Source organism: Alligator sinensis, unplaced genomic scaffold (assembly GCF_000455745.1).
Source record: "Alligator sinensis unplaced genomic scaffold, ASM45574v1 scaffold309_2, whole genome shotgun sequence".
In the NCBI taxonomy this organism is placed as follows: Eukaryota; Metazoa; Chordata; order Crocodylia; family Alligatoridae; genus Alligator; species Alligator sinensis.
The window spans coordinates 1,328,965-1,343,086 of NW_005842231.1; the positions used below are offsets into that span (position 1 = coordinate 1,328,965).

At 41.6% G+C, this 14,122-nt stretch overlaps 1 protein-coding gene across 1 annotated transcript in view; it reads left to right on the plus strand.

Moving 5' to 3' along the window:
• The window catches only part of CCDC7 (coiled-coil domain containing 7), a gene marked incomplete at its 5' end in the record, with an annotated part of 170,022 nt that overhangs the window by 51,106 nt on the left and 104,794 nt on the right, over window positions 1-14,122 (plus strand). Inside the window, 3 exons of the mRNA XM_025208476.1 lie at window positions 6,012-6,090; window positions 8,131-8,196; window positions 11,132-11,779. Of these exons, the coding sequence (XP_025064261.1) occupies window positions 6,012-6,090; window positions 8,131-8,196; window positions 11,132-11,779 (793 nt within the window). The remainder of the gene's footprint in view (window positions 1-6,011; window positions 6,091-8,130; window positions 8,197-11,131; window positions 11,780-14,122) is intronic.

Consider the following 14,122-nt stretch of genomic DNA (forward strand, 5'->3'; position numbering starts at 1 on the left):
TGGAGGAGGCCTCATAGGGGACCCACAGCAGTGTGGGGGCCCCAGCGCCAGCAAGGGTGCAGCATTCAGGGTGCACTGACCCCAGCCCCAGAGAGGGGCAGTTGAGAAGCCCCAGAAAGGGGGCGTTGCTGAGAAGCCCTGGAAAAGGGGGCAGCATTGTGGTGAGCCCCAGGGAAGGGGGCAGCATTATTGAGATGTGCCAGAGACAGGGCCGCGGAGAGCCCGAGCACCAAAGAGAGGGTGTAGACCTGGACAGAACAGCGTCTATTCCAGCTGCGAGGCTTGGGGCGTGGTACAGGATGGTTGGAGCCATGCATAGCCCATAAGGCTAAGGTGCCCCGAAGCACCCTTTTGCAGAACAGGACCCACAAGGCGTCCAGGAGTCCACGGGGCAGATATTACAGCAACCCATGTCCAAGAAGACGTAAGGCAGCCTCCCATACATTTAATCTCCATCAAAGACGTGGCGGGCGAGAAATGAGGGGGCCCTGTGGGCCAACTTGATACGGGAAGGGGGCCTAGAGGAGATCACGGCCCTCCCGCAGGCCCCCGCCGTGACGGGCATTCCATCCGCCCCGCCATCTTGGCATTCATGAGCTGCGCCTGTTACCTTGTGGTACGTAGAAAAAACATATAAAGCTATGTCTGTGACTGAATTGTTGAATCTCTCCAAATTGAATCGGAGTCTTCCAATTTGATTCGTAGAGATTAATGGGTCTCCTGATTCAATTCGGATTTGGGATTTCAGCCGCCGAATCGGGCCAAATCTCCTACAAATCGAATCAGTGACTGAAGCTTCACACAGCCCTTCTGCTTGCCCTTCTAATTATGCTACTGCTGTTGATGCTTGAAACAGCTTTCTTTCCCAGTGCCTGGCTGTTCCATTGTACCATAGCTTTCTTTTGCCAAAAGTCTTTTCACTTAACATTCCTATTCCTTTTTTTCTGCTGATTGGCTGTTAGCCGCAGGGTCCTTAAGGCTTTTATGTTCAACTCTATGATGAATGTCCTGCATTACTCTTTCCTTCCTTTTGCCTCTCACCCTTTTCTTTCTTTCCTTTCCTTTCCTTCTTACCTCCCTCCTGTCACCTAGCTTCCATTCTGCAGTATCTACAAACCCATAAAATTCCACATATAAATGAACACCGGAGCTGGATTAAAGGTGGTGATGGAAACCACTACCCTGTTTGCTTCATATATACATCTTAAGATGTAAGCTCTTTGGGGCACGGGGACCATCTTCACTCTGCTGGAACAATAGCTAGTAAATTAGAGATACTGGGATCCCTAGGTTTTATCATAATGCAGATGATAATTGTGTACTATAAGGTAAATTTCAATGACTTTTGAAGGGATGTTTAAAATATAAAAAATGTAGTATCATTTTCTTGAAATAACAATGCTGAGACTGAAAAAAAAAATGAGCCCTGCCAACATTAAAAACATGCACCAACTTATTAGTAACTGTTGTTAGTGAAGCATATTTTCTTAATTTATGCAAGTCCTTGTCAATTTGCAGTGCCCTGTTTATCTTAATGGACTGTTATCTCTGAAAGATAATGGTGAGATTTTAAATGCCAACATAATTATTTCACTATTTATCATTTTCCTTTTTTGAAATCAGTAATACTGTACATTCTGTAATACATACATACAGTAATACTGTAACTTCCCTGAATTAATTCTATCTTTATTTACAAGTTGTTTAAAAAAAAAAGAAAATCTGGAGAGTGTTTGCATTGATTCTTCAATACCAAAGACAAAGAAAATTCTATCATCTGTATTTAAAAACTATACCTGGTATGATCTGTTTCATGAAAGAGATTAAAAATTAATTTTTAAAATCATGATAAAAAGTTCATGTTTATTCCCTAAAATGACTGAGATTATAAATATTTACTGAAGGAAAAAAATAACTTCAAACATGCAAGAGTTTATAAAGGATCATTTATATGGATATGTCCCACAAATACTCTACGAATAGTTTAAATTATTTTCAAAACAAAGTTTGTATCCTAACAAAACACTACATAATAAAAATGTTAAGGACCTCAGTTTTGATAGGCTGGGACATATTCAGATGAGTTAGGTGCCTCCAAGTTTAACACTGTAACATCTAACACTGGGTATCAGGCCTTCGGGGTGGAATTCAAAGCTGCCCGGAGTTAGATGCTTAGGGCCTTATGCTGACATGGGGAGAGTTAGGCATCTTAAGGGTGATCCAAAAATCTATATACTGATTGTAGAGCTATCCAGTAGAAGACACTAATGACAAAGGCGTGTCTGAATTCTTGCCTCTTTACTGTTCTAACAATGAAAAAGTTTTTCTTAATATCCAATTCAAACCCGCTTTGCCTCAACTTTAAGCCATTAGCGTGTTTCCTCCTTGCAGCAATAGAGAAAAGGGGTTCTCCTCCTTTATGGCAGCCCTTCAGATATTTCAACACTGCTAGCATATCCTCTCTTAATCATCTTTTCTGCAAGCTGAACACACTTGTTTCTTGAAGCAAAAAAATTAAAGATTTGTTGTCCCATCAGAAGAATAAATGAAAAGAAGCATGATTCTCTAACCAGTGGTTAAGGCATTAATCTGAGAAAGGATCTTGTGTTCTGTTAATTCTTGTGCAGGTGCTTTAATTACTGGACAAGGGGTCTGCAGTTTACTTAAAGGAATTATATCAGCTAATTCTTGTTTGTCTCCTTCCCAGTTTTTGCCGCCAACTGCATTTATGATCTTGTAGCTGGCCTTATTTATGAAGACTGAAGTAAAAAAGGCATTAAATACTTCACCCTTCTCTGCATCATCTGTAACTAGATTGCTTTCTGCATTCCACTGGAGATCTATGGTTTCTTTGGTTTTCCTCTTACTCGTTGATATACTTGTAGAACCCCTTTTTTATTGCCTTTTTATATCCCTTGTCAGTTGTCCCTCAAATTGTACCTTGAGCCTTCATAACTTTCTCCCTGCATGCTTGTGCAATACTCTTATTCTCTTCCCTAGCAATATGACCAAATTTCCATTTTTTGTAGGATTCCTTTTGGCGTTTCAACTCATTGAACAGATAGCTGTTTAGCCAGGCTAATCTGTTGCATTTCCCATTCTTCTGTCACATCAGGATAACTTGCTTCTGTTCATAGATTTCATAGACATTAGGGCTGGAAGTAGACCTTGGAAGATCATCGGGTCCAGCCCCCTGCCTCAGGGGAAGGAAGTCAGCTGGGGTCAAAGGATCCCAACAAGATAAATGTCCAAAATTCAGCTTCACTTAATACAGCTTCCTTAAAGTACAGCCAGCTTTCCTGGAAACCTTCCCCCTTCAGATTTGCCTCCTAGGGGATTCTGCCCACCATTTCCCTGAGTTTGTTGAAGTCTATTTTTCTGAAGTCTAGTGTCTTTATTCTACTGTTCTACTTTATTCTTCCTTTCTTGCCTTAGGATCATGTACTCTTATCATGTTGTGGTCACTGTCATCCACAAAATGACCTTTTGTTTTAACTATTTGACCTCTTTCTGTGTCAGTTATTTCATTGGTTTCCCCCACACTCGTTTAGATTCTGATTCCATGCTCCTATTTTAATGTAAGGAGACAGGCTGGCAATTTCTTCAAAAACTCTCTCACTTTTTCAGAAAAAAGTCAGGTTGCATAGTCTAGGTATTTTAAAGTTAAAACTAATGATATCTCTAGAAGTTTTGTAGGTTTTATAGTCCAAAAGCATCAGTCTTTTTTGTTTACTTCAACTATGATGAGTGTCTTTGCACCTGAAAGTCTTGGAACACATATTAGCACTAGAGCAGTTCCATAACATTTCTGTGACATCATTTCACCCAGGAGACATGAAACTTCCTAAAGTTCTAGTTACAGTATTACATACCGTGTGAATGAGTGACTAGATCTGATATATAATTCACATGGATGTATCTACGATTTTGAAAAGGAAGTGCAAATGATGAGGTGCATCATCCCATAACACAATGCATATTTTTCTTCAGTTAAAAAGAAACTAGAAACCCTACTAATAAACTAGGGGCTATATATGACCCAAGCAAAAATAAATATAAATGAGCCTGTCAGGTGGCAGACTACAAGCTCTAGAGTGGGGCACGTACTCCTTATACTGCACTTAGTCCTCCTCTGCTCCTCTGAACATTCAAACCTCACTGCAGCCCCTGGGCTCCTTTCTCCCACAGTCTCTCTTGTTCTTTCCCCATTTTACTTCCCCCCCCCCCCCCCCCCCGCTCCCCCCCACAATACCACCATACCCCTCAATTCTAAACTCCATCTTCCCCATGCACATCCCTACCCCCATAAAACCCCAGATCCCTCTACCATGCAGTCACCCCATCACCCCTAAAATTTTCTTGATGCCTGTGACCTGCCCCCTCCAGTCCCTTGTGTGGCCCCTGAGAGCATCTTTCCCTCAAAACCACTCCCAAAGAAGACTATAAGCTCCAAACAGTTCCCCCTACCTCTGACAGCCCCCAGCCATGGAGCAAGTGGGAGCAGGGCTTTAACTACTGCTCCCTTTCTTCTCACTGCATGCTCACAACTGGCCTCTTCCCTCCACCTTCAATATACAGAAAAAAACAGTTGGGGTTGGGGGAGGACTTGCTTCATGAAGCCACTGGCAGTACCTCTACGTAGGAGACCAGCTACACTCATCCACCCTTGCCAGCGTTATGTAGTCCTGGTTGTACCACTGGTACAGCTTCTATCTGCTGCAGTGAATAATACAAGAACTACTACACAGTCAGGGCGGCTAGGATTTGGAACCAACTTCCAAGGGAAGTGGTGCTGGCTCCTACCCTGGGGGTCTTTAAGAAGAGGCTTGATGCCTACCTGGCTGGGGGCATTTGAGCCCAGTTTTCCTCCTGCCCAGGCAGGGGTCGGACTTGAAGATCTACAAGGTCCCTTCTGACCCTACTTCTATGATTCTCTGATTCTAAGAAAGGGTGACTGCAGTAATTTATCTCTTTGAATGACCTTTGCAACTCCCTCCTGCCTCTTCTGTGTCATTGCACAGATCAACCTGCTTTTAACTCTGTCCCTCCATTCTCTCTCTCTGACTTGCTGTGGTTTGAATCTCCTAGGAACAAAACCACCCAGTACAAGTTCTTAGGTAGGAGTTCACCTTTATTGGACATGCTGGGGAGTGAGCAGAGAGATATTGCTAGGAGTATAAAGCAGACAATATAACTAAAAAAAGGCTAGCTTGACTAGAGGAAGATCAAGGGTTGTTAACACTCGTGGAGTGAAGAGACTAGTAGAAATCCAGTAGATAAGTGAGCCATGAAGTCAGTTGACTTCCTCAGTTTGGCTTGAATAGATTTGTGGCTCTTCCTGTTGGACAGTTTGTTTTAAACTTTCAGTGGAGCAAGAATTAAAAGGGGGGTTGAGTGTACCCATAAACTCTTTCCTGCACCTGTCCCTGCTAATTCATGAAAGCTATGTTCTTCAGGGCCGTTGTCCTTTGAGTTTTGTGTGACTGGTTAATGTTACAGAAGTCATAATTCATAAAGAAAGCATGTGAAGGTTCACTCTATTTATGGATGTACCCTTCCCATTCTTTGTTAGCACTTTTTAGACTCTTATGTTGATACTATTTTGTGGAGGAAGAAACTGAAAATTAGTTGTGTTTTCTTTATGAGCTGTCAGTCTGAATGCTTATGCCAAAGGGGCATGTGTATGGCTCAAGTGGATGTTCCTAAAGGGTTTTGAGCTTTTGTTTCAGGAACATATGCATCCCACAAATATGGGTCTGTACCAGAGAAATTCAGTCTCTAGTACTTGGTAATAATCTTTCTTTTGTCTGCTTGAATGGCATGGAATTATACTTGCTTTGGTAAAAAGGGCAGTAATTTGAAAAGCAGTTTTATAAATTTGATTAAGAAGAATGACATTGAAGTTCGTGCTTTTCTATGTGAAGAACATGTTAACAAAACTTATATTGTTTATCGTCTCCATAGTTCTACCATTAAAACTTATTAATGTGAAAGCACTTGATCAATTACAGAAAACCAAAGAAAGTTTCATCTCAGACTAAAAAAGAGAGTGAAAATCAGAAAATGAAAGAAGATTTACTTAAAGCTCAGGTAACATATTGCATGCAGTATTGATAAAGTGTTATGTGGGACTAGAGTAGTGTTTAGAATCTGATTGATTTTGGACAGTTTGTCCAATTATCCAGTTTATTCTTTATCACCGGATAAGGGACTTTCTTCCAATAAGATCTTGAGGGAGAAAGGGAAGCCATTGATCTTCATCTTGGCTTCCTCTTTAAAAGCTCCTGAGAGTCGAAGGGTAGGTGTCTAATGCTATACTCTGTGTTGTGAATCTGAATCCAGATGCTGTTCTCTGCAGATGATAATATTTCAATCTATTGCCACTTCAAGCATACATATACCCTGGGGACATGAGCAAAAAAAGGCTACATCTTAGCCAAGCTTAGGGCAATTGTCCTCTACACACCCATGACATCTCTGGCCATCTAAAACTATATGGGGGCTGCTTTCTAGTGCCATGTTCATACATGCATTCCACATTAGTACTGTTGATTACCGTTATCAAGTATGTGGTACTATTAAGGGTGTTACTCATAATGGTATCAGCTCTTCTGTTACTGGTGATTTTAGCGCTTATTCAGTGATATAATTTAATTGCATGTGGTACTGGTGACTGGCAACAATGCACTCTTGGCCGTTGACTCCTCACATTTATGGCAGAAAAGGACCTACTTTGTGTTAGGCCCCATAGCCCAGGCAGCTGTGGGGGGTGGGGCTGTGGGTTGGGGGTGAGGGGCACCAGCAGGCTGTAGAGGCAAGTAAGTGGCACGAGCAGGGCCTGGTGGTGGGGTGGAGTGAGAGACACCAACAGGGCTGTGGGGGGTGAGAGGCACCGGCAGGGCTTGGGTGGGGAGCTTTAATTTTAATCACTGAGTATGGTGTTTTTATCAGAGAATTTGTGGGGGGTTTTTATCAGGGAAAACCAGAATCCCTGCTCATAATTTGGCTGTTAAGTAACACCATAGTTTTTTGAGCACCTTGCAAACAGTAACAAATTAAATTTTGCTATGGTCTTAGAGATAGGAAAATGTTATTCTATTTTATAGATAGAAAAACAGACAATAGTTAAGTGACTTGCCCAGGTACATAAAATCAGAGGCAAGTAGAACTCAAAAGGATCTCACAAGTTCATCTAGTCAGCCTCCTACTCAAGGCAGGAAGGCATTTGGCAGATGTAAAAACAAATTTACTGCATTAACTGCAAGATTGATCGTCCCTCCTGTAGCACCATAATTACTTGTTACACAAAAAATCATAGTCTGGTTTTTATTCTAATTTCATTAGAATAAATAAATTTACATTCTCTAGTGGAGCATGTCACATGCACTGTAGTACAACAACTAGTCAAGGTAAATATTAGAAAATGACTCGGTGCTTCAGACCAGTGGTAAATATTGCATTTTTGCACATACCACACATCTCCAAATAAGACATGCACCTCTTTTTTGAAGGCAGAATAAAGAAAAAAACATTGTTCCAGTTACAGATGAATGAAGCGGCATGGAGTTTGGACAGTATATACTGTTCTGATTTACTCACTCTTTCTCTGCAAGCTCCATGTCCAGCTTTAACTCTGTTGCAGTTCAGCAGCAGCTATGACAGTTAAAGTTTGAGTTGCTTAGTTTACAAGAGAGTATGAATCTGAGCAGCATATTATATCTCTCCTCCATGTAGCTGAGAAGGGAAGGGAAGAGAGCACAGCTCATGGCAGCCTATTAGGTATTTCCATGATTTCATTCCAACACAAAAATCAGCTTCCTTACTTAGACATACAACCCAATCTTGGATAGCTAATTTAATTTTTTTAAAGGTGCATGTGGTATGTGAATAAAGGTAAATTGCAATTATTATAATTGTTATAAAATAACTTTATTTAGCGGAAAATATCTGTAGTTGTTATTCAGACAAGAAATCTGTCATCATTGCATTATGATCAGAAGAAAAGAAATCAGATGACTTAACTCTGATTCTAGTTGCCAAATATGAAAGAAATCCAAGGCTGATGGCATAGATTCAGAAGATAAGAGTGAAAAAAATCACAAGATCTTAAACTTTCTTCATGTATCATAGGAATGCCTTCAAGCTCTTGAAAGAGAGAAGAAAAGCCTTGAGGAAAAGTTACAGAAAGCTTTAAAGGTATGAAGATAGAAAAATATGTGTACAATATTCTTGTAAGGTGATCAGTTTATATTATTACTGTTGATGGTTATCCTAGAAATAGCTGTGAAATATGTTTTGTTAGTCCTTTTTCTGTTTCCATTGGTGCCCGCTGCAGCACTTGGTGTACAATAATTAAAAATTATTTAGCAACGATTTTGATGGGTACATAAACATATCTGTTCAAACATAAACACTGCTATATCAGTTCAGATCAGTAGTTCATTTCATCTGGTATTCATTCTCTTAAAGTTGCTAATATAACTAATGTTTCAGGGAAAGAAGTTCTGTAAGTGTGCCTATGGCAGTTAGTTATCAGGTCAGATGAAGGAAGAAGTTTCACCTTTCACAGATACAGAGAATGAGGTGGGGAGGGTTGAGCCTATTGCTTTACCTTTGCTTTCTTGTCCATTTTTTGTTTTGATTTCCTATTATTAAATTTTTTCTTGGGTGGTGGGGCACACTTTTTTGTACTGGGAAGTAAAGATGAGGAATCCTGGAAGATACTAAAATCCTTAATGATCTGTTCTGAGTTTTCCAGGGGGAAAAGAGGAACCTAGTTTCTGTGCTGTTAATCTTGCACAGCATATTTTCAGGTGAATGGAATTAAAAATTATTTTTATTATGAATGAGCCTATGTAGTGAGGCTCCTACCCCATTATGGAAGAAGAGACAGAGCCAGGAAGCAACCAACTGGTTTGAAGTGGGGACTAGACTACTTGGAGGGACTAGTAGGGCCAGAGAGCCTTTGAAGAAAAATGGCTGCTTGCCCCAGGTGTTGACAATGCAATCAGGCCAGTGGCCCAGAGGGGTGGCTACAAGCTTCATAAGGCCAGGATCACAGCCAAGGAGGGAGGCTAGCTCTGACCTGCCAGAGCATAGGAGCTCCAGACCATGGCTGGAGGGGAGCGGAGAGGGAAGAGCCTGGCCTGCCCAGTCAGGGGAGCTCCAGACCCTGGGAGGACTACAAGGAAGCCCAGCAGCACCAGACATAGAGGATAAGTTATTTTAGTTATATGATCATTTGTTACCATGGTGTGACAGCCCCAGGCTGGGATAAAGGATTTACTTTGGAAGCAGTTGTGGTTTAGACCTGTGCTCACATTTGATGCCAAAAGACTGGGAGCAGCTGAAAGCGGAGGATTAGAGGCCAAAGGCAATGTCTAGGGTGCATTGCTGTCATTGTGGGAGGACCAGGCTGCAAACCAAGAAACAGAACATGCAACAAAAAGACTGTGGGTGCAGGCCCAGACCCTGTGAGGAGGGCCTGAAGCCCCAAAGATTGAGGGCACAAGCCAGAGCCTGAGGGGCTCATCTAGAACAAGAGAGCCAAAGCCAGAAAGCTGAAGCTCGGGCAAAGATTTAAGGCCCAAGGGCCAAGTCTGTGTTGGGGTCCAGGGGGAGCCCCTCCAAGTCAATACACTGGAGACAGAGGAACTGTGCAGCCAGAGTAGAAATAGCACCCCAAGCTCACTGGCCTCTGAGGGCAGCCTCCCTGCTTTACTTTAACATCAAGGCATGGTAGGAGAGACAACAGGGTAGGACCCTGAGAGGCCACAGGGGACAAGTAAGGCAGGATCCAGGCAGCCGCCTGGGGGGTGGCATGCTACAGCCTGTTTAAAAAAAAAGAATGTTAATAATGCACCTTTAAAGATTTGCAGCTAAAATAAAAAGTCATGAAATGTAAAGCAATGTTAATTTGATCACAGTGTGCATCCGGTTATTTAATGCTATATATTTCATAAAAAATAAAGTACATATTTAAAAATCAGAATAACCATACTACATAATGCGATATGGAGAACTTTTCTATAGAATTTTTTTCCATTTCCTGTTTTTATTTTAATGTGCAAGTCCTAATATTGTCTGAACATAGGTCTTTGATTTTAATGTATTAATCATAATGGATTTCATCGTAATGAATTTCAGAATAGGATGAATTATGCCTTTAGGTGAAACATAATTTGCAGTCTGTTTTCAGCCCATTCTTTGAAAATCTTTAAGTAATTGTTTCATAATTTTAATTCAGTAGTATTAATTAGTTCTATATGAGGGTTAAACCGTGTGTCTTCCTTTAACCTTAAACTACTTTGAAACTTGTAAGCACTTTAGTATTTTTAACAAGTGCTCAGGGGTGGATCCAGGATTTGACAAAGTGGGGTTTGGAAGCAGAAACCCATCCTGCAGGAGTGGCTGCATGCCACTCCTGGCTCTCCCCTTCCTCCCTCCTCCCAAGCCCATGCAGGTAGGCCACACTGTGGGAGCCTCCAGGGACCTTTTGAAGTCCCCAAAGCAGCTAAGAATCGCCCTCCCACCCATCCTGGCTCATAGGCATGTCCCCTTCCCATCCTTTGCCCCCTTCCCTCACTCACTGCTGCTGCTTTTCTTGCAGTCTGGGAGTGGGGGAAGCTTCAGAGATATTCCTGCCCATTCCAGCCAGGCTACACTGGGGCTGGGCTCAGTTGGTGCAGCAGCAACTGTGATAAGTAGGGAGTGGATTTCCCTGACTTACCAGCTCTCCTCAGGAGCAGGTGTGGGGAGGGGGTATCACCCGCATCCATTACTGTTATGGCTGTCCTAGCTGAGCTCAGCCTCCAGGCAGGCTGGCTGGAGCAGGTAGGAGCAACTCTGAAGCTTCCCCCACCCCTGGGACAGTGGGGAAAGCAGCAGCAGGTAGGGAAGGGGAGGCAGGGGAAAGGAGGGGATGGGACATGCATCTGACCATGGAATTCTCACTTGCTTTGGGGACTTCAGAAAAGTCTAGAGGCTTCTGTGGCACAGTGTGGTCCAGAAGGGAGGTATAGCCATGCCATTACACCCTGCCTGGATCTGCCCCTGCAAGTGCTTATATTCTTTTTTCAATTAAAACCTAAAGCACAACACTTACTCTACTGTAAATATTGGTTTTGAACAGGAAACTGAAAATGCTAGCAAGCAACTCTCAAAACCAGCAGCACCTGCCTCTATTCAAGATGCACACTTCTCATATGCAAAGGCAGATAGTGGTAATGAGGATGCTAACAGTGATGTGAAGATCAATTCTAAGGATTTATCAAGAAAGGGCAAAAAACCAACAAAATCTAAAGGCAAAGGAGAATATAATGCAGGCTCAGGAAGAAAATCTATTAATGAAGCTGATAAGCCAGAACAGAAATTATCAGCAGTTGACAATGGGAAACAAGTTGGAAATGAATTATTTCGAAAAAGAAGTTCAACAGACACTAAGAAAATACAAGAAACTCTGTTGTCATCTCAACTGAAAGATGTTAAACTTGAGAGAGAAGATTCTGATAGAGAAATATGTAGAGACTATGGAATGCCAGCAAATGGATTAAGGGAGCAAATCCTTGTTCAGGAGAGAGAACCCCTGTATAAAGCTTATGAATCACTTCCTGTTATAGAAGAGACTCAAGTAAATCGGTTGGGTGAACAGGACTATGAGAATGCACAATATACAACTAGGCCAGCTGACGAAGAGTCAGTCTCGTTGTTACCTATTCAAGTCACAGAAAGGTCAAGTGAAAAGGAAATGAAAGCCCATGGCAAAGGCAAATCAGAGGCTGTAAGAACAAGCGTATTTTTCTTTTTGGCTTTTAAAAAAATATTAATATTAGAACTATACATTCACTCTTATTTTTATAGATCAAGGATGGTAATTAAATGGACTGTATTAGCAATAAGTATTATTTCTTTTTCAACCCCTTTAATTTTTCAGATTTTTTCCTCATTCTTTAAAAAAAGGACCTGCTGGTATAAGTTTTCCTAACTGAGTGGTGGAATAAACCAAATATATATATATTGGAGCCTTCCACTATTCTTTAAAAATGTACTTTATCTGAAAGGTTAAATGTATGGATACCTTATAATAGTCCTTGGAAAAACAACGATAACTCTGTAGATTTATTACATTTGTTAGCATGCTTTGTTCTTTTGTTCTCTTTTTCAAAACTATTTTGATGAAAGCACATTTATTACTTGCTTGCTAGGACTGTTAATTAGAACTTTTTCTTACTCCCTTCTTTTTCTTGTTGTACCTCTTTTGCTGTCATTTGACTTCTTATGTTCTCTTTATTTTCAAAGGCTGCTCTTTTTCAGACAGTTCTTTTGAAATTCCTGCCTCTTACACAGAGTTTTCAAAAGTACATATTCAGCTCCAGAAAACAAAGTGCTTAATTTAGTATAGATTTCAAGAAAAAGATTCTCCTTGAAGACAGTGAAATTTCAGATTAGTCCTATTGGTAACATATACATTAATTGGGATTCTTTTCTGTTCAGAATCTTACTAATTCCTTCAAGGAGAATGGAAAAAATCCATCATCACTTCAGTACTGTATTCTTATTCTTTTGAACAAGTCAGTGAAATTGCCTTATTTAATTTTATTTTCTTCTACCTTTTTCTTTTAGCCCATCTGTCACTTGTTGGTTTTAATTGCTTCTTTCCCCATTCTGTCTTAGTGAGAGAGAGAAGCTATAAAGATTGTCATTCTATCCCTATTTTCAGTGAAGAGAAGTTTTACATTTGCCATTGTTGAGTCACAAGGTACTACTGCTGAATTTGGTAGGTTAATTGAAACTTTTTGCATACTGGAGGAACAATTTGAAATGCCCGTTCATTCAGTATTCTGTGATGGAGTTTATTTAACCTTCTCTTCTGATTTTATCTCAGTAAGTAATCTGCTTTGCTTCCACCTCTGATACAGTAATTTCCTTTTTCCCTATCCTTATTTGTCTTAGGTACTTATCATTATCCTTATAGGATCAGAGGAAACTAGGGCTGGAAGCAACCTTGTAAGTTATTCTAGTCTTGTCCCCCTACTCAAGGCAAAATCACCCTAAGTTATCCCAGCCAAGTATCTGTCCAACCTGCTCTTGAAAATTTCCAAGGATGGAGATTCCACAGCTTTTTTAGGTAACCTGTTCCAATATTTGACCAATTTCATTGTCAGAAAAGTGATACCCCCTTATCTACAACCTAAATTTCCCCTGCTGCAGCTTAAGTTCATTTGCTCCTAGTTCTGTCCCCTAAAGCAACAGAGAAAAGTCCATTTCCATCCTCTATAAGGAAGTCAGATACCTCTTTCAGGTATTTGAAAACACTTTTCCAGATTAAATAATCCTAGTGCTTCCAGTCTGTCCTTATAAATCATGCTTCCTAGGCATCTAATGTTTGTAGCTCTCTGCTGGATTGCTTCTAATCTGTCCACATCCTTTTTGAAGTGTGGCAACCAAAGCTGGAAACAGTACTCCAGGTGAGGCCCCACCAGCTCTGAATAGAGTGAAAGAATCACTTCCCTTGACTTGCAAAAAAACACTCCAACGAGAGCACACAGTTGGCTCATATTCAGCTTGTGGTTTACTGTAACCCAGGGGTGGGCAAAATGCGGTCCATGGGTCGGATCTGGCTGGCCTGGAGGTGCACCAGGGCTAGTGAGTTAAAGGTCCTGGTGGGGGGATCACACCCGAAGGGGAAGCAGTTCAGGGAGCTATGTTGCCCGGTATGAAGGCGGATGAGACCGCCTGATGAGAGGAATCCAGGTGGGGTTCAATTAGGAGGATTCTGGGGCCCAGAGCGGGGGCCAGTGACTTGTGATAACACCTAGATGCCATCTGCGAGGCTTGAACTGCAGTGTAGGGGAGGAATGGAGCCGCAGATAGCGCCTCCTGGCATTGGGGCAGGAAATGGGCAGCCTCCCACTTAATTAACATCTATTACATAATTAACAACAAGGCGTGGCAGGTGAGAAGGCAGGTGGTTAGCCCAGAAGCAGGTGGGCAGGAAGACAGGGAAAGCGGCCCCAAGAAGGCCCCCTGCTACACCCTGCAAACACTATTTTCCTGTTTTGTGGCTTGGACTAATCACAGGTTCCCAATGGTCACTGATGTCTTGGATGTTAATACAGCTTCA